Raw genomic sequence first — 21,243 nt, forward strand, 5'->3', positions numbered from 1 at the left:
TACAGGAACACCAACTAGTTATTTGCGCACAACGCCATCTATAGCGGTAGCTGCTAAGTAAGATGCTTGCGAACGTTGCTGCTACCCGCAGCACACGCTTGCGTATGTCGTGTCCGCTGCCACATATGCAGCCGCTGTGGTTTCCTGTCGAGATGAAAACCGCCATCTCATCGAAATAGTTTCACAGCGAAGCTCTATACTTCTCTAGTCCAAGGAAATTTCCGCGTCGTCGACGTCGTCAGCAAAAAGACGCCGGGCTAAAAAACCGAACGCTCCTCCGAGTGGAAAAGTACTCAACAGCATAGAAATCGTATATCATACTGATCATAAAGCAGTCATAATATAAAAAATTAAAATCTAACAAAAAATAAAAATATATATATACGACGGGCAAACCTCCTTTGAAATAAGGCATACAGCTCAGTACCTGTTTTCATTAAAAACACAAAACAAGCGTCAAAACCACATGATGGATGACAATTGCGCGTGTGAACAATGGGAACATCGTCCGACGCGTCCCGGTAAACATTAGGCTAAAACTGAATGCCAAACAGCATATCTCCTTTCAAATCAGGCATACAGCATACAGCTCAAGTACATTTCACTTGCCTCTAGTTTCACTCTTTGTAGAGCCACGTGTGGTAAATTTCAAGTGAGGTCGCAATGGGTAATTGGGTGTCGTTTCACAGCTTCGCTGTCCAACCACCTTCATAGCGTGGATTGGAGGCACTTTTTTTTTTTTTGAGCGAGAGCTACACTGGGCTACCAGTGGAGAATTTCGCGGTGCATGGGAGAGGACAGTTGTGCGCATGCGCCGTTACCATGGCAACCGGAGAGGAGCAGGGTGCGCTTTGCCGTCGCCGAGGCCGCGCGCCCGCTCCGCCGTCGGAGTTGAGCGTGATGTTGCGCGGATGAGCACTTGTGCGCATGCGCCGATACCATGGTAACCAGAGACCCCAAAGCTGCGCCGCGTTCTTCGTCGCCGCCTCGCCACACGCCGCTCTATCACCCGAACCGCGCGTCGCACGCGCAGCATTGCGTATAAAAGGCGGAGATGTAATCGGCGGCTGTATCACAACGTTTGACATGCATGCAGAGAAGGAGAGCCCAGCTGCTGCTAAACGGCGGTATAGACATGGGAAGATTAACTCTTCCGACCCTGAGGTTGTCGCCTGGCAGCTGGCTACTCAACAAAGAGGGAATGAGCGTCAGAAGGCGAATAGAGCAGCGGAGACGCCGGAACTGAGAGAGGAACGCCTTGCCAAACGGAGATGCCAGACTGCAGAGCGTAATAGACGGCGCATAGCCGCCGAGATGGAGCCCATGGAAGGCGTCACTCAACGGGAACCAACCGAAGAGGATGTGAAGGCCCGTCGTGTGACTGATCACACCATTCGAGTTTCCGAAAAACAACCTCAGCCAGGGAAACTTACCTCTCGCTACGTATATACTGGCATAGCCGAGCTAAGCCACTGCCAATTTTTAACGCGACAGCGTTAAGGAGCTCCTGTCGCAGAAAAGCCAGTGTCGTCGGCGGTGTTGGCCGTGAGCGAAAAATCCTGCTCCTCGCACTCCTCCTCGCAATGTTCCCCACTTTCCCAACAGATAGCGCCTCACGCAGAAATCACGCGGTGAGCGACGAACAACGCAGCGCACATCCAGAGCGCGTTCACCACGAAGCTTGCGGCCTGCTGCCCGTTCGTTCGGCGCGGAAGCTATGCTGGCGTTGGTGGCATCGGGTCTGCTGAGAACGATGTGCCGACTAACTACAACTTGAGTCCCTTCGCGATTCGGCAAGGCGCCTGGCAGCGCTTCTACGTGGTTTGCCGCTCCGCGCGTCCGTTTCACCGTAGGTAGCATCAGCAGCGACCGGCTCACGCGGGGTCGAAGACGTTGGCCGTGAGCGAAAATTCCCGGAAGGATTAATAAATAAAAGAGAGCAGCAAGTTGGTCTCATTACGCTATAGTGGGCGGGAACCTGCGCGAGCGACAAAGTGTCTTCGAGAGCGAAATGGCTAAGAAAGACCACAGCTGGGGCGCAATTATTGCAGGACAAATAACTGTGCGCCCAAGAAACGGAACAGATGGCGCTGCGGAAACGAGTAAGTCGAGTGGGCTCCTGCCCCGCTTTGCGAGGTGAGCGAAATCACTGCGGTGGCAAGTAGCAACTGCAAGACGAAGCATCCACTGTCAGACGTCGCATTCTAATGTCAGAGGAGCAAAAATGCCCAAAGAAATAGCACAAACGCCAGTGACTCCAGTTCCAGCGTAACGTATACGATATTGCGGCCGTAAGCAGGCAGTATAAGCTGTGTTAAGATTTGTCCGTGATTAAAGTTCGAGAGAAAGCTCTAGCTCGAATAATTCTGCTACTGTATAACGAACGTTTTGGTGTAGCAGCGAACCTGCTCGAGTTTTCTAAAAAGTTCAACTCAAGAATGACGACGACCACTCAGATCTACTCAGCCTTGTACCAGTCATTTCTTTCTCGTAAGCGCTTCCTTACTAGCAAACTCCACACATCTGAAGACCAAGACATTCTTAGGCCGATATGTCGACGGTGGTTGACATATCGGCCGGCCGGAGCAATGGGGTCAGTTGAGTTTCCCCTTCCGGTGGCGATGAGAGGAAACTACTAGATGATGAAATCGGGGTTTCTTGATGACCCGGTGGTTCTACTCGCAAACATTCACATTACTCAAGGAAAGGAGAAGGTTAACTATTTATTTACAACATAGGTAAAAAAACGAGAAGAAACAAAGCAAGGAGAAAACTATTTACATGACTAAATCGTGGATCAGACGAATTCAGCCCCCGCTCAACCCAGAGCGCTTGGTTTTAAACCCTCTGTCTCCGCCCTTAGCGGGGACAGCAACCAATAAGATAACAAACGACACCCCTCACCAATCAGTGGTTAGGGAAAGGAAAACAAGGTCCGCCCCCTGATCAGAGATTGGGGAAAAAGTACTGATTAAACATTTGGGTAAAGGAGAGGTTGCAATCAAATAGACAAACAACACAAATGCGACTTACGTTCCCCACACCACCTACGTCACCACAGACGCTAGAAACATGTGCCGACGAGGCGATGACTCAGGTTGTTGATAGCAACAAAGAGAACAGGGTCGTTAAGGGAAGTAGACAGTCGTTACAGGAATAGTGGGTTTCCGGTCACTCGGTTAATACTCAGCCGTATCTCGTGCGCCCCCGAAACCTCGTCCACCCCTTAACAACCACATGTCGTCAGCTGTACTTGGTTCGCGTTTTTCCCGGCGGGTCATCCCCGTGACGGCGCGGCGTAAACGAGGACGTCCGCTGCACAAAGGGGAGGCAGGGACGGGACGGGCCCCTTTGTTGGGGACTTCCGACCCCGCTGGCGCGGCCTTCCTTGAGAACACAAGACCAACGAGTTCGCAGAAAGGTCAGCGAACTCCACAGGGTCGTCGCGCCGCCTTGCCAGCAGCTGATTTCGTTCACTCAAACCAGGATTGAGAGCAGCACAAACGTGGCGCGCGAATGCGCTAGCCACGTGATTTTTTTTTTGTATTTCGCGAGCTTTCTTTGGAGCTCGGAAAAAAGATACACGTGAGGCTTTCTTTATCGCAAATAAATGGAACGGGTGTTTCTGAATGTGCTCTCCAACTTTGCTATGCACATCTGCATATGCACATCGTAACAGCAATACAAAAAATTGCCTAGATGCTCAAGCCGGCTGGTAGCTGTGTGTAAGCGGTTTCTCTGGCCTACCTGAAATATTATTTTTCGACTCTTGGCTAAAGTTAGCCAGGGCACCCTGTATACCGGTTGTCCCAGCTAAGTAGAACCAAGGGTTAAAGATGAATGAGACAGCCGAGTGAAACCAGTTGCATATTAGTGACAGCCATCTTGCGCACCTCAGGCAATTTTTTGTTTCGCAATTAATAGATTAGTTATTTTCATTACCAAAATTAATAAATATTGACTTTAAGCAACAAATTTTATTTGCAAAGTTGTAGAGCACCTTCAGAAACCCCCATTCGATCACTTACGATAAGGATACACTCACGTCTCTTTTTTCCCGGCTGCAAAGAAAGCCCGCGAAATACAAAATAAACCGCGTGACTAACGCACTTGCGCGCCAAGATCGTGCTGCTCTCAAGCGTGGTTTGAGCAAACGAAATCACCTGCAGCCTTGACTCGACGGGCTCGCACCAGCGGCAGGCCGATATGTTGGCGGACACTCATTGTCCGTCGCGAATATCGTTCTAAATACGAGCTGCTTCCACAGCAAGTCAGCAACGCACGCGGGGGCATTTTATCGCATCATGCCGGTGCACGCGCTGAAAAAGACACAAAACGAAGAGAGGGCCACCAGATTGCTACTGCAGCGGCGCCGCTCGGCATTTTGGCGAGCTGAACCACGAAAAATTGAAACGAGTCAAGAGACATGTCTGCAGATAATAAAGGGCACCCAATGGCTATCTTGATCCCAGATACCGCCCGTAGATGGCGTTGCGATGCACTGTGCCGCAGCCATCACCGGAGCCGCCATATTTGGTCCAGCGCCGCTGAAGCGACGGTCGCGCGCAGTCTCTACGCAGGCATGAACTGCGCAAGCGTCACTACGTGACTGGCAATGCTGTGCACGCTTATCTCGGCCCATAAGAGCAAGTGCTACTCAATGCTCCGGACGTGGTAAAAGAATGCAGCGCGAAAAAAAAACAAGGACGAACAGAAGTGGACAGGGCGCCCTGTCCTGTCCACTTCTGTTCGTCCTTGTTTTTTTTCGCGCTGCATTCTTTTACCATGTTCACTGACCAACAAGCCCAAACAGCCGCTCTAGCTCCGGACGGTCTGTGTGCCGGCGGCCGCGAGAAAGAAGCGAGCGGACCATTTATGGCGGGGAATGACCACGTCACCGCCGAGAACGAATCGGGAGCGCGAGCCGGGAGCGCGCGCGCGCTCCCGGTTCGTTCTCGGCGGTGACGTGGTCATTCCCCGCCATAAATGGTCCGCGCGCGCTGGCCGGCCGGCGCGGCGGCGAGAGAAAACGAATGCGGTACATTTCCCGTTCCAGTGACTATGTGCCGTTGCTCCGGCTCCCTCTGCGTGGAGTATACCACTTTTGTCGGCGCCTGTACATGAAGCGATTGAGGTCTCCACTGACCCACGAAGCCGGTTGCGCGCCTTTCCTTTCGTGAAAATGAACGGCCTTTGCAAAGTTGTCAACGCCACTGAACTCTATGAACGCCGTCGGCTCACTTGTTTTGCTTTGTTTTTGAGGAAAGGAAATGACACGGTAACCATCCCACATATCTCGGTGGACAACCGAACCGCGCCGTAAAGGAAGGGATAAAGGAGGGAGGGAAAGAAGGAAGAGAGAACTGAAAATTGAAAGTTGGGTTTTGAGGAAAGGCGCGGCGCAGCGCAGCGGCGGAACACCTGTGGCTCGCTGCTACTAGTGGCGCATGCGCAGTAGTGACTAGGAAGCGAGAGAAATATCCACGGCGAGGTGCGCGTTGTGACGTCATGTGCCTCCTCAGAGCACCGCCTAGGCGAAATCGCAAGTTCGCGGCCAGTAAAGCTTTCGCTTTAAAAGCTCATTTTGCATAAGTATTCTCCAACAACTCTTATCAACTGTTCCCAATTCAGGCCTCGAAATACCTCCCATATACAGGCGGTGAATAGCATTGGCGAGATCGTGTCTCCCTGCCTGACGCCCTTCCTTATTGGAATTTTATTGCAGACTTTTATGGAGGACTATGGTAGCTGTTATTTTTCGCATAAGGCTCTTCTAAACCCCAATTCCGCAATGCCTGCATGACTGCTGAGGATTCCACTGAGTCAAATGCTTTCTCGTAATTAATGAACGCTATCACATGCACTACAAATTCCACAAACCATGGAGAAATATTGGAACTTAGGTAATTATATTACTACTTATATTAATACTGGCTGTTTCAGTGGTGTGTCGAAGTGCCGACTATACATATCGACTACCTGTATCAGAAATCAGTTTCGATTCTGTATCTTGTACCGGTATCAAAATTACAATTTTTGAGGACATCGCGTACCGGCATTGAGAACACCTTTATGATGTATCGTGCCCAGGCCTCGTAAACGACAAGCGCAGCAAACGTATCAAATAAACCGATGAGAAAGTCACCTAATACATACTACAAGGGCGTCTTTATTCTTTCTCATCCGAAACTACAGGCGAGTCAGAGCGAAAGGCCACAGCTGAGAAAACCCGAAACAACCAAGGCAGTACATTCGTAGTGAACGGACAAATTCGTCAAGAATGCCTTTCCCGGGCCAAGAAAACTTTAACTGCTGAACTACGCAGGAAATTACAAAACACTCAGCTCTAGAAATACTGCTGTAAGCGTAAACCCACCAAACAAATAAGCGATCCAGAGTTGGTGGGAAGAGGTCGAAAGGACGACCCATAAAAGGTAACAAGAAGTTAATGAAGACATGAGGGTGCATTTATGCTCGATAGGGACTAGGTTAATGAAAATGTGAACTGGACAAGGCTGGTCAGAAACAGCGACATTATATACAAAATTGGAGAGAACAGCTGAGAAGAAATGAGTGGCGCCTTTGACAGCTTGAGAAACAAATACCGGCACAAATCTTGAGCAACTAAAATATCAGATTTCTACACATCTTTAAGAGTAGTACAGTGTGCAATGCAAGCAACATCCTCTAGTAAAATGTAAATTTAAATTTTTGGGCTCAACGCCACGAAGCAACAATGGGCAATGTGGGACGCCATAACGAAGGGCTCCGGATTAGTTTAGAATTGGGGCCGTTGCAACTAGGTTTTTTTTTAACACTTTAAGTTGACATTCAAATCATTCTTTAGAGTTCCCTCTCTCTGGTACAAAACATTTTTCAAAATACCGAGTAGAAGTATTTTAAACAAGGAGAAACCAGGAAACCGAAACTGGGTTTCGACCAAACTATGATGCCGCAACGTACCAACCAGCCTATGACGCCACAGACACTGGCCGAAAATTTATCGTTCACGCGTTGATTGGCTAAACTGGCTACGGCAGTCTGGGTGAAGTGACCAAAAACAAGGGCGAATTTTGTCCTTCAGCAAACGCAGAGCTAACATTTACGGGCGTCGCAAGCTCTGACGTCGCACACACGAGGCTGCCTGTATAAGTGGCTCCGACTGAGGGCACGAAACGGAAAATTTACTGCAGCGAGAGAGGCGTGGCCCAGCTGCGAAATTTGACACAACGTGAAAACTGCGGAAAACTTTTACTCAAATTTTGAGTAAAATACATGGAGGAACAAAAATGACGCCTTCCATCAAAATACGCGGCCGGGACTGATCCCCCCGAGACAAAGCCACCGCGGCGGGGCTGTAGCAAAAGGAACAACACCCTTGTCAAGAGATTTCCCTCACCGACCACGTAGACGGAGTCGCCCACGCAGGCTGCAGTGTGGTAGCTCCTGGCGTGAGGCATGAATCCGCTGAGTTGCCAGGTGTCCTCGGCCAAGAGGTAGCGAATAACTGCAGAGCCTGAAGGACGAGATGAACAGGCTGTGCAAACAGTCCCCCTACACCGGATTATACTTTCGAAAATCTAATAGTATCGCGCAAAATTTGAAAATATTGACCCGAGTAGTCAGAAGTGCCCTGGCATTGAGGCGCCAAGACTTAACACGAATGGTGGGAAATGTGGCATAGAGAAAGGGACTCATCAAGAGCGGACATTTCCATAGGGCCCAGCGGTCCAGATGACCTATAGCGCACCAAGCGGCTGGGTGAGAGGACCTCCGGTTTCAGGCGCGCGCAGTTTGAATGCTAGCATGCGCTGCGGCCTGCCGCGCCCTAGTGGCGCATAATCTTTATTAGGATGGCCCCTTGCTGCTATCGAGATGAGAAATTACATTCCGGGCGCTCTTGACCGGCTTTCGAGGCAGCTGCGCCACGGCCTTCGTTAAACAGTGCCAATCCAGAAACACCAGGTGCTTTGTACCGATACAACAGCCGTCACCACTGCACAACGCTAAGCTCGTTCCGCGGTTCTCGCGGGTCCACTGTTAGTGGAACACGGCTCACAGCAATGGCTGTCGCTAACACCGTGCACCGGTCAGCTGAAAAATGTAAATTACGAGCAGGTGTCAATCTGGTAAACATTACACAAAAAATTATCGAGATCACTGCAGCACCCGCATTGGAGGAATGCGTAAGCATTGAGGCCTCCTCGTCGCTTTTTGCCTAAATCAATTAAGTTCCATCATTGCCCATTTTAAGTTTTCACACTTGGCGCCACACTTCGCTCTGTCCCCACCTCGTTTTTCAAATTTGGCGCCACGCTTTAGCTCCGTCACCTTACGGTGTTTTCAAATTTGGCGCCACTTTCGCTCTGGCTGCGCCCACTTTTTGGACATTTTTGGCTCTAATTACCCCACATGCACCTCATGATTTCTCCTGCGATATTTTTGGATGCTCTAATGCGACCATTCTTTTTCTTAGAACGGAATTCGTTCGAATGTTATCGTGATGACAAGCTCGTGATGACACGAATCCGTAAACACAGCCACACAGTGCTTGCGCATTAATAACTGTGCGAACAGGCGAAGCGCGTGAAAGCGGCGAAACTACGAACGAGGAAAACTTGCCTTTACGAACCTCGTATACGGAACATTTATGCTCCACACGCAATACTATCTCCCAATGATTTACAAGCATTCCCCCGTTCCCCAACGTTATCCTCTGCCCTCCAAAAGCTGAAGTCCTATTCCACAGCCAACTGTGCACGGGCTCCAAACCAGTAGCTCACAGTGTGTTGGAGAACAAATGCGCGGATGCAATTTGCGCGTCTTCAGAAGCGTAGAAGACAATTTTCGGCGCATGAAGTTTTTGTTTTTACACGAGTTAACTTTTCCTCTGGTCGTTTTGAAAAACGCACTCCCGTGTTGCCACTACGCGGGTGCAATGCGCGTTTTCACTGGAACAGACGACGGAGTCTTCAACACACAAATTTCTAGTCTGAGCTTTTCATGCGTTATTTTTTTCCCGGCAGTCGTGAAAATTACGCGCCCGTACTAAAAACTCGTTTGCCCATTTTTTTTTTTCAAGTTGACATATTTTACCCGACCGTCAGCAGATATCACTCAAAAGAGGCTGTGCATGCGCCATAAAAAACCGCGTACCGCAGAACTCAACGCACAACCATGCGAAACCAAAAGCTAGGCAAAGCGCACAGGGCATGGGCGCGAATTTCGCTAACTGCGCACCGACAGGCGCCATGGTAAGCGTGACAGCCGCCATACTGCGCCGGCCGGCGTGCTCGGCGAAACTGCTTGAAATGCCTACCTTGCCGCTCTCAGAAAGAGCAAGAGCGACACGAACCGCGCCACAACAGCCGGCAGGCGTGCGCGCCTCTTCACGAACTGCGTAATTCGAGGCACCGGCCGGCGTGGCGAGCGTAAACTGCTTAAAAAATGCGGAGCAGCTGGGAAAAAACAGTCCTCACCTTGCCGTCGTCAGAAACCGCGCGATTTTCGCGTCGAAGACCAAGACGGACGCAATTAAGAAAGACGTCGCACGCTCACAGGCGCTGCCCCGCGCAGACGACGGCCCCCTGGCTTCGTGCTGCCCCGTCTGCTCCGTCGCAGCCCGCGCACGCGCGCTAACCCCGGATGGTGCCACGAAAGAGGGGGGGATATCAACTAATCTGCTGCGCAATTGCCGGGGCCAGATTTTGCTGAGTGTCCGCTCTTTACACGTCCCGTTATCCCACGAGTATGGCTCCTGGACTGCCGTGAAACGACAAGTCACCGTGGACGAGATCACGCGCTCGGCCAGCGAGCGGCGGCTGTGTGCGCAGCTCGCTTTTCCGACTGCTTTTTCGCCCGCGGCCGATCCCCGCGTAGACAGCGCACCGCGTTTTGCTCTCCGATGCGCCCGTGCAACGCGTCGCAGTCTTCTTTCGCGGGAACCCGAAATTGCGCGCTAAGCTGCCGCAACTAGCGCGCATTGCAAGTTTACTCCGGAGGCTGCCGATCCGACAAAATAAATGTTACGAGCAGTGCGGCCATGTGCGGTGCGCTTCCAATTTCGCCCGTATAGCCGAAACTTCAGGCAGCGCACCACACTGCTCGTAACTTATTTTGTAGAATCGGCAGCCTTCAGACCGAACTCGCAGTGCGCACGGCCTGAGGCAGCTTAGCGCGTAGTTTCGGCTTTCCGCGAAAGAAAAATTAGCTGCGGTTCACCTACAGCTGAAGCTGGTTAGAGAGCGAAAGCTGTGCTGTATCGGGCAAGTAGGCGCGGCTTGGCGTCTGTATACGTTCAGTGCATTCCGCACACTGGACTATTGGCAGCGCGGCCACACTGCCAGGTGACAGCTAAATTAACGGTTCATCGCGAGTGGCTGCATGTCACCCAGTGAACGCTGCGGTCTATTGCTGCAGTGCCGCGTGTCTGCCACAACGTTGTCAGAGCTAATGCATGCAGCCCACATCTCTCTCTCTCACCACCGCCGCGTACCTTAAAGGGACACTGAGAACTCTATCATTTTTTTTTGTTAGCAAAATCTGATAGTTCGGCATTTCATGGCTTTGTTGCCGCTTGTCCGGGCGCGAAATATGCATTTATTTCAAAGAAATTTGGATTCGAAGATGAAAAAGTTTTTCCCGCCGCTGTGATTCAAACTCAGGAAACTCTTATGACGCCACGGCAACTCTTATGACGTCTCAGAACGGAGTGACGTGATACGTGACGTAAACGCAGACTCCGTGATTTCTGCCAGCTAGCGGTGCGGTGCGCAACCTTCCTTTGCCAGGCTCAAAGATTCGTGGCTTCATGAAGCAAGGAAAATTCCTCCAAGGTGTCGCCTCTTGTCCTAGGAAGTCATCACGCTTGTACTTGCCAGATTGGCCTGTGGCGGCGACACCTGTATTTTGGTTCTTGCTATTTTCTACATTACAAGAGCTTTGTTTTCAGTAAGAGTGGCGTTTTCGTGATCAGGAGCTGCTATTCTATCGATACAAGCCAACTTCAATTTCTCCTCAGTGTCCCTTTAAAGCGCGAATAAAGCGTCCAGTGACCCAGGGCGCCAGTTATGCGCCCTTCCTTTCGTCAAGGTCATCGCCGTCTAGAACGTTGTCCACGCCAATGAACGCCGACAGCTTTCGCTTTGTATATCCTGGATTAGCTGAGCTAATAATCCACATTCATTTTTTGCCTTTGTTCACGAACAGTGCATGTGACGCGCAATGCCGGAGACTTGCTCCGTGGCCGACTGAGGCAGGAAAAGGCCTCGCTGTTCGGCCGAGCAGCGTGCAGTGTGGAAGCAACCACCGCGGCGGATTTAGCTTTGTCTGCGAGGAGCATTTGGCCTGACATGTTTGTGGTCAGTATAGAGAAGCAGTGTCGCTGCAACGCGAGAAGATGAAACCCGGCGCCGTTCCACGGATATTCGAAGGAAGGCATATACCATCTGCGACAGTGTTCACTCGTGTGCTTTTTGTGCGAGCGCACTACTTCACGAGGTCAAAGCGAGCCAAGAACCTTGCGGCGTCCCCGACCCTGAAGGTGCAGAAATAAAATAAATATTGCCATGACTGGGTTTCGCTGGCCACTGCACGAGGGCACAATATACGCTATATCGTCGCAGCCGATCGCACATCGTGTCGAAGTGCAACACACGCGCTGTGCATTGCACGTCTTCGTCATCTTCCTTCCATCTGCGGTGCGAACAACTCGGACCTGCTTAGCCTCGATCAGAGCTATAATAACCATGAGCCGACAAGGCTAAACACATGCTTCCGCACGTCTACTCGGTTTAGCTATAGGTTAAAACCCTACCGCTTTTTACGTCCTACTATGCTTCCCATCATTGTTCACTCTTTGCTTATTGCGCGGCCGCTCGCAGCTTGTCTTTTACTCTGGTCTAAGCACACACCGAATCGAAAATTTCAACACTTTTTTTTTGCGCTCGCCAACGCCTCGGAATGCCGCGAAACCTCTGTTTTCAGCAACAGGGAGGTTGCTGCATTTCTCGCACGGTAAGCGCCAGCCGTAAGCACATGTAGATGGACTTGTGCACTTGGACGAAAGCAAGGGCTCGGCCGTGACAGCCGCTACGGAGACGCATATAAATATGTTACCGACCGCTAAGCTAGATCTTCCAGAGGGATATTGCAGGCCAGTTTCGGTTAAAATAAATGCGCAGTCTGGACCCATGTACTGTCGTGAGCAAAAGTGGTATACTCCGCTCGGCGCGTCGCGGAGCGAGCGAAAACTGCATCGCAATGCCATCTACAGGCGACGTCTGTGGTCGAGACAGGCGATCAGGAACCCTTCCTAATCTGCAGGCATGTCGCCTGACTCGCTTGCTTGCAACGCCCTGCAGCACGCAGAAAGGCCGAGCATCGCCGCTGTAGGAGCCATCCAGGGCGCAAAAATTTTGTGCAGTCATGGAGCGGCGCGTCAGCACATATCTACCGAAAGCGCAGCGAAAACAAAAAGCAAACTAAGCGGAAGATCCCTGGATCGCTCCTGCAGCGGCGATGCTCGGCATTTCGGCGTGCTGCAGGGCGTTGCAAGCAAGCGAGTCAGGCGACATGGCTGCAGATTAGGAAGGGTTCCTGATCGCCTGTCTCGACCACAGACGTCGCCTGTAGATGGCATTGCGATGCAGTTTTCGCTCGCTCCGCCACGCGCCGAGCGGAGTATACCACTTTTGCTCACGACAGTACAAAAATCCCTGTTTTACAAAAAGCAACGAGAGAAAGTACGAGCGCTGTTGGTCAGAAAACAGCCGTTAGCAAGGTTTACCAGCGGCGTCGATCACAAAGGGCTTATAGTGACTCGATATTGCAGCAGCAGAGCTTGCTGGTGATAACTAGTAAAGCAGCGTCCATGCTACGCACCAATCCCCAGAAAGCACAAATGCAATGAAGACGTAAGCCGGCAGCTGTAGCACGCGCGGCCCCACTCCGACGGCTCCCTACATGAAACTTTGCGCGGAGAGTTTCGTGAATATTACGGAGACATTCCCGCCCCCTTCTGTGACACGGGGGGCCACCAGGTGACGCAGCGATACGTTTTCGCCCTTTTGTCCCGATATGGAACAAGAAGAAAGCTGCGGTGCCTCAAAAGGCCGCTTTCTTCGGGAGACAATGCTCTGAAGCAGAGTGGGACGTGCGCCACGGAGTGACGTAAACCGGTGGCCGGCGCCAAAGCCGCCCCATCGTTTATTAAACGCTCCCGTCGCGGTCAAAATTTTCTGAGGCGCAGCAGCGAGGCTGATTGCGTTTTAATATTTACAGAAACTGAAATGTCCCTTGCTAACGCCCAGCTACAGATCTCTAATTGCAACCAGGCACTTACGTGTAGCGGTTGAAACAGTCAGTCGGCTTTTCAAATTTTGGTCAACATAGTTTATCTCTTTTCTGCCTGCTGACACCGGTATGACAGTGCCGGAGAAGTTATCTCTATAGCTAAAAAACCCCATTTTTAAGAAATTCTGTTTTACCTATAGCCTAAACAGCCTGTGTAAGCTGGCAAATTATGCGCCCGGCTAGATAATTAGACGGAAACGCTCATCAGAAATGGAGATACCTAAATCCTCTCTGAGTGGATCTTGGGGATTTATGCCTCCCACGAGCACAAGAACAGGTCCGCTCGCTTGAAGCTCGGAAGAAGGGCGCAGGCTTCCAAGTCCCGCGTGGAGAGCAACGTTGGACCTGGAAGATACGCGACGCATGACACTTCTGGTCAGCTCCTTTCGACAAAGTTCTGTTTTGAAAAAGCCCAAATGCGGGTCCCTGCAAATGACAGGAGCGGCGGAGTTTTCTAGGCAGAGGTCATAAATTACATTTGCAGATTCGCAAGTTATCTAAGGTGGCGACAAAAGAAACCAAACCGGCACGATGATGTCATCCAAATACACGGATCAGTCAGGAAAACATATCGACGGAATCTGTCAATGCGAGTTGTAATATTAAGCCTTACCAATAATAAGCATTGCAAGTTTTACGTGGACACTACGGTACGCCCATCGTCGCTTCCCAACTGTATACAGCGCAGTCATTCTCAAGGGTGAAATCGTCCATAAAACTTGGCTTCTTATACGCATGTTCTCCACCTGCAAAGCGTGACACCGCAATCACCGCCATGCATAAAACTCGGATTGGAATGTAATTCAGTTACACCTCGACTGCCTTCAAAGGAGTATTTAGCAATCAATTAAAATGCCCACGGAACGGTGCTCCAGTTAGGCAGCCAAGGTCGGCGCACTGCATTTTCGCCGACAGTTCACGAGTTCCCGTCAGTTTCGTTTATCTTACGGGTTCACGCCATTTTTGTGTTTAAAGAAAGCTAGTGTTCCGCTCTCTGGCTGGTTTCGTAAATTCAATATGATTCGTAGTTTGTATTGCGTGAATACAAAAAGAAGGCGGCATATTGTGCAAATATGTCCGATGCAGACACCGAAGCAGGGGAAAAAAGGAGGCGCCGTATTGAAGCCCTCCGGGCCAACTGCGGCAGGCGCATCACACGGCACAAGTGAGCTGGACCATCTGGCACTGCATCAGCCCTGACAAGGAAAGAGATGACGCATCGTGATCGTTAAGGACGTCTTCTGTAATGCGACAGACTGTCCGGCGGCCTCAACCTGCTGCTTACGGTGATTTGGCGCTGTCTATTTTTAGGAGAGCTGCCGCAAGAAGAACGACTCGGGGGCATATACAGAAGGCGTATGCGGGCACTTGAGGCTATCGTGCTGCGAATGCGAAAGCATTTTCTCATCGCGGCAGTCTGCCCATGGCGGCGGATCTCGCTACAGCCTCCGCTGCTCGAGAGACGGCACCTTGGCAGGACAGCGTTGCGTCTTCGAAAGTCGCCCAAGAGAGGCGCGTCCAGCCGCGGCTGCAGGCCGCTTCCGGACGTCGGCGTCAGCCAGCAGGAGCTGTCCACGGAGAAGCTGGTCGTTCCCTGCGTCGATGAGAAGGGGCGACACTCTTTACGGGTGTCGGCTGGTCCTGAACGGTCACGTGATTGGAGCACGTGACCTACGGCTGCATGCCGCATGCGACCCATTAATTTGCGATGGACCACAGACCCAGCAAAGCCAAGACACATGACCATCAACCGCTTCTGCACGCATGACCCCCTTACACAACAGGACCAGAACGCATCCGTTCCTTCCCTGCCTCCACTCGAGAACAGGACCGTGAGCGCTGAGGAAACAACACCGCACGTGGCCTCAAAGGAGCGCATACATACTCGAGGACTTGCCGGCCGCTCTTCGAGGAACCGTGCGCGCTGCGCGTGAAGAATGAAAGATGTTGCGTTACATTTATTTCATACCAAGGCCAAAATTTCCTACAACTCGATGTAAATTCGATCTCTCTCGAGGTGGCAGTTTTGTCAAAATACTGTTCCCGTTTATACTACCAACTGAGTTTCTGACTTTCTAACGTCAGACGACATTGGAGAGCAATCTAGTTTGTTTATGAAGCGCGTCACTGCGTGGCCGAACAAACACTGTCCACTACACTTTCCACTTGCGAGCGTCATCGTTTGCCTCCCCGAATGTTCAGAGCCCTCACTCTTTTACTCCGGCTGCCCTAGGCAGGCGTTGCACGAGCGCCGCTTCAGTGCAGCAGCCCCTTCTGGGAAGCTCCCGGGCTTGAATCCTCATCGGCCCACTGCGTGGCACTCAACGCGCGGTCAGGTCACTCCCTCCCAGTCTCTCTATTTTTCTTTTAACGCCGAAATCGAGAAGCGATGCAAGAGCAAAATTACAGCCCCCATGTGTTGTGCCCACGTTCAAGAGCCAGTGCCCAACATTTGTTAGCGCCGCTCAACTTTGTGAAATCGGTACGTCGCGATTTATTAATTTGATTCATTCCGGCCAATGAGTGCGAGTTGCGTGGAGTACCAACTAGAAAGCCTCTACTTGCAATAAGTGCCGTAAAAACACTAGTCCTAGCTTAACTGCATTTGTAGCAGCTGCAATCTGCTGGTCGTGCAACTGTTAGTCGCAATGGGACGTTTATTTCGGATGTCCTTTCCTGCTGCCGAGGAGAACAAATCAAGCTGTCACTGTTTTTTTTTTTGGCACTGTCCTGCCCGTCATCACTGCAACTACGTTCAACGACTGATGAATTTCTGAAACGTAGAGGACATCACTGTCGCAGTAGCTCACGATAGAAGATGCTCCTTACGTGGAGTACAAATTTCAATACAGGAATCGAGGGGGGAAGCAAGCTTTCGCGTGCATAATTCCAGTCCTGCCTGGCCAAGACTAAAGGGGCATACGAGGAGGAAAGGCCGCAGTGGACTGCTGTGGTGGTGGAAGTGGATGATGAAGGAAAGATGTCTTTTCTTGTTCAGCGAATTGGGGCTGCCCCCGTTCTCCCATAGTTCACCATACCGCAGAGGACATCACTGTCGCAGTAGCTCACGATAGAAGATGCTCCTTACGTGGAGTACAAATTTAAATACAGGAATCGAGGGGGGAAGCAAGCTTTCGCGTGTATACTTCCAGTCCTGCCTGGCCAAGTCTAAAGGGGCATACGAGGAGGAAAGGCCGCAGTGGATTGCTGTGGTGGTGGAAGTGGATGATGAAGGAAAGATGTCTTTTCTTGTTCAGCGAATTGGGGCTGCCCCCGTTCTCCCATAGTTCACCATACCGACTCATTTCGCATGCTGGGCTGCAGCTACATACTGCCAGTGATGAGAAAGGGGAAAATTCTCTAGGGTAATAAGTTTCAATACGTGGCGAAAATGCACACTGTAGCTAATTCGCGAAAATCAGCTAATTATTCTTCACAAAGAATCGGTTCAAGCGCCTGGCTTCGAACCTTACGTTTGTTTTCTGCGTTTTACTTTTTCTGCGTTAGTAGATAGTCAGTTCCCCCCCCCCCCCAAAAAAAAAAAACGCCGGGTCTCTCTGTACAGCGCTGGTGGTGAAGTGTGCGCTCTTTTGTGACGATGTGTGTGTCAAGCCTGCCCCCTCCGGTGGTTGCTCGGATGTGCCTCACTCCGCGTGACACAGGGGCCATCTAACAGCACCACCCATCACAAGCCCAAGCAGGAGGGGGGGGGGGGGGGGGAGCGATTCACAAAGACAACGGCGCGAAATAAGGGGACAAAAGAGAAACAAACACGGCAGGACCAGCGCCCTGTATCTCTTTTGTCCCCGTATTTCGCGCCGTGGTCTTTGTGAATCATGAACCAACTAGCCCAAACTAGAGTTCTCGTTAGAAAAAGCGAAAAGTGCAGTAGAAAGACGACCAATGTACAACCAACACTGCAAATGCAGCCTGGCCGTATCACACTGTATGATCGCCTGTGAATATTTTACTTGAAGCAATTTTTTCTACTCACACTTCTTGCAAAAAGAGTGGTCGTTAAACACGGGCTCCATGTGGCGTCCATTTTTCCTCCGCAGAAAAGAGTGGCGCGAAGTATTTCGACGCGAAAGTGCAGGCTATGGTGAGGTCATGTTGACACTAAAATTCTGCTCAAGCTCGACGCGGTGATGGATACGTGACGTGCTATCGGTAGGCTACGCTGAATGCCAAGCGCTTGACAGACTTCTATAGCTGGAAATGTTGCCTTCGAGCCGAAGTAACTAAGGGCTCCGAAACGTTTGTGACATCCTCTTGGCCGTTACTTTCAGATATTTTTTAGCTCAGTCGCTGCGTCTCTGCCAAGTAAACCCTTGCCTCATTGCCTGTAAGAGTTGCAGTCGAGGCTTGCGTTTTTTTTCCGTTTTTTTTTTCCACTACTCTACAGTTGGTGCCTCAGAAAGCACTCAAAAGGTGGCCTCGGTAACAGCTCTTCCAGCTAGCCACAAGCGCAGTGGCGCACAAGCGGTATAGGCCGATCCTGGTCGGCAAACGCGATCATTTTTGCGCGCTGTCTTCGCTCTCGCCAGACTCTAGCCGACGGTCGGCCGATTTGCTCGTCCCACTGTGTACACGCGACGCCGCGTCGGTGAGAGACCAGTGCGGGATCGACTGGCCACCAACTGCTACATGCATGCATGACAGGGCAAACACTGGGACACAATGCATTTACGTCGGGTTCAGAGCAACAGGCACTTTCAAAATTAATGCTTAATTGTTTCCAAAATGTTCTTCCTTCTGGAGCACATCCGCAATGCAAAGCAATGTTCTCTTTGTAAAAAAGCGCGATCTTTCCCACTGACGACCACAAAAATATAAAAATAGGTGTCTAGTTACTTATTTACTTTATTCACAGAACAATGCAGACCTTTTGGTTTGCCCTCAAGAAGGGCAAAAGCAAAACACAACCAAACATACTTTATGTTGCTTTTAAAAATGCCACAATATTGCCAATATTTTTTAAACTAATTCATGTGAACATTAGGACTGCAAACATTTTGAACACGTCTACAGAGCCTCTGGAAAAATAAGAAATGATGCAAGCGGCAACAACTGTGTCTCTTTCTGCATGGTTATAAAAATATTACCAACGGTCTTCTCGAAACTTGCACACGAGAAAACCTTCTCAGGCAGCAAGTTCTATTCATTCTATTCTGACTGTTTTTGCGAAAATAAGATAATTAGTAGAGCTTCTTTTTGGCAAGAGCTGAAATCAAGCTACAGCTGTGTGTGCGTGCGTACGCGTGCGTATATGCGTGTGTGCGCGTGTGCGTACCTGTGAGTGTGTGCGTGTGTCGTGATTTGAGAGTTAACGAAAACATGACAAAAGGTGCTGCTGAGATGCGAGTCCTCCGTGAATCAAGTACTGAAAAATTATATACTTGCTATCCTACCTCGGGCACGGACGGCGGTTTTATTCGGCCAGTTCTCACAAGGAGAGATGGAAAACCACAAATGCCTGTATCTCTCATCGATGAAGCGCAAAGCACACCTTTGAACATTTCCTACCTGCGCAACATCTTTTTTTCGTGTGAAGGACGGACTCGAGTGTCACTAATAATAAATACATTCTTAAGCTAATTCCTCCGCACTGCCTGCATAGCGCTCCCTTAAAAAAAGACGGCTTTTTCGTTGCACGTGAAATTATATGGTCAATGTGATCACTTCAGGTAATTAGTTTGTCATTAATCATTACGCCTAAACATATGTACCTGAGCGGCAGATGTGGTATTTTAGATGCAGTTAAACTTTAGAGTTATCTTCTTCCTTGGGATGCGCATAAGTATCGTTTCCGCATGGTTCTATCCGAGCAGGGTTTCATCTGGAACAGCGCACGTTTGTTTAAATAACATAAATCGTCAGCAAAATGATTTTCGTTAATGAAGGAGAGAATCATCAAGACAGACAAAAACGACAGAGGACCCAGCATAATCCCTTGCGAAACAGGTCAATTGGAGGGGAACAAAATCATACTGCGCGCAGTGCGTTAAGCAAGCAGAAATCCAGTATATGAGTGGCGCAGGTACTACGATTATAATCTTTGCAAGTATTTTATTGCGCGGATCGAACCACATCGAATACATTACTAAAATCGAGATATATGACGTCAACTTGTCCGGACTTATCTAATATGGCACTAAAGGTGCGAATAGCCGGGGTTAAATGCCCAACACTTAAGGATTTCTAATACCGTGCTCACATAGACTAAATAGCTTAATATGTATTTAGAATCTGTATTGTATAATTTGCGACTACATGCTCGGTGACCTTACACGAGGAGCAAGTTACCGAGTTAGACAGTAGTTCCGCATCGAAAAGCGGTCTCCGTTCTTGCGAACAGGCATGATTCTGGGTGTGAGCCAATCAGAGGGTAATGAAGCGAACCGCAGTGATTCAGGGAAGGTTTTTGTTAAGAATTGGGCTAAGGACCCCATGACGTCTCAAGAAAGAATCAGGTGTGTGATCAGGATCAGTGGGATCGAGCCTAAGGAGCCCCTTCATGATGGCCTCAAAACACACAGAAAGGATCACAATGCTAACTAGCATCGTCATCACTAGCCTCTTTGGAAACACAGAATGGAAATAGGAATGCAAGTGGGCTATTATTGCTTGAATAAACTGAGAGGAATCCCCGACATGAATCCAAAATGTACTTCATTTTTGCGTAAATTGTGCGGGAGTTTCAGTAAATTAACACTGTCTCACCGACCGGATATTGGCCGCTAATTCAAACATCAGGTTTCAGATAATTTTACACGTCTAATTCTTCTTTCAAAGAGCATCGTGTGCCGGCCAGTCCATGCATTCTTCTTCGAGCGTACCTTCTCATCGGGAATAAAGTTATCTACGTAGTCCTCCTGTAAGCCAGGTTTCAAACCGACCAAAGTGGAATAAAGGCTGCACTCACGTTCTCAGACATGGTGACCCAGCGGTGCCTGTCAACACCTTCGACGTTTTCTTCGCTGGAAACTATCGACCAGCTCTGCGACTCCTTCGCTAGCGATGGGGACTCATCTCCGAAGGAGGACTCCTCAATAACGCCATCAGGTCCTGCGTCGGAAGTAAACTTCCGCCTAACTTCCGCCGACTCCTGGACGAAGCGTCCGCCACCGTAGCCCACCTGATGCGCGCGGTGACACTTCCCCGGGCCTTCGTTCTCATCCGTCGACCTCGAATTCGCCGTTCGAAACATTTCCTCGGAGCAGACTTCCTGCAGCCAGCTCTGTCCGGGTCCAATCGTCTCGTCACTCTCAGCGTCGGAGTATTCAGCCCCCCAGTGTTTCTCACTATTGCTACAGTCACGTCTGCGGCTCCAGACCTGCTCCGTGGCGTCATGCGGTTCAGCTGACACGTAATTGCCTGAAGTTCCCTCCATGCTCCGGGAGTGTTTTCCCGAAGCCGCAGCGCAAGTTTTGTAGCTTGCATCAAATTCATCGTCTTCTCCCCCGCCGGAGTGGTTCATCTGCTGCTGCCTCTTGAACACAAATCGCCTCTGCGTTCTTCCGCCTCCTGCGCCGCTTTGCGGCTGTATAGCCTTCCTCTCAGATTTGCGACCGTTCGTTCCACCGTTTCTTCGCCCACCAGCACTCCTCTTTTTGCTGCCCAGGAGACCCTTTAGCTCGTCGTCGGTGACGTCGAAGCCTTCATGCACCTCCGCAACAGGGCTGTCGTCAGAATGTCTTCGATAGCGTCCGCTCTTCGCAGTCATGCCCACATCGCGTGCATAGTAGCTGTCGCTGCCCAAAGGGTACCTCTCACCGGTCACGACAGCCTGGGATTTGACCACAGTGCGCTCACTCCTTTGCGGATGTGCTTTGATTTCTGTGGACATTTCAGCGACAGCGGGAACTACCACGGGCTCCTCCACTGCCG

At 50.4% G+C, this 21,243-nt stretch overlaps 1 protein-coding gene across 1 annotated transcript in view; it reads right to left on the reverse strand.

Annotated features, from left to right (window-relative positions):
- LOC144111091 (beta-scruin-like) overlaps positions 1–20,766 on the reverse strand; it is a 108,082-nt gene extending 87,316 nt beyond the window's left edge. Inside the window, exons 1-4 of the mRNA XM_077644230.1 lie at positions 20,279–20,766; positions 14,823–14,947; positions 13,574–13,698; positions 7,400–7,516 (exon numbers count right to left, since the gene is read on the reverse strand). Coding sequence (XP_077500356.1) covers positions 7,400–7,516; positions 13,574–13,698; positions 14,823–14,947; positions 20,279–20,746 — 835 coding nt within the window. The 5' untranslated portion in view covers positions 20,747–20,766. The remainder of the gene's footprint in view (positions 1–7,399; positions 7,517–13,573; positions 13,699–14,822; positions 14,948–20,278) is intronic.
- Between the last annotated feature and the right edge of the window lie 477 nt (positions 20,767–21,243).

This window comes from Amblyomma americanum, chromosome 11 (genome assembly GCF_052857255.1).
Source record: "Amblyomma americanum isolate KBUSLIRL-KWMA chromosome 11, ASM5285725v1, whole genome shotgun sequence".
In the NCBI taxonomy this organism is placed as follows: Eukaryota; Metazoa; Arthropoda; class Arachnida; order Ixodida; family Ixodidae; genus Amblyomma; species Amblyomma americanum.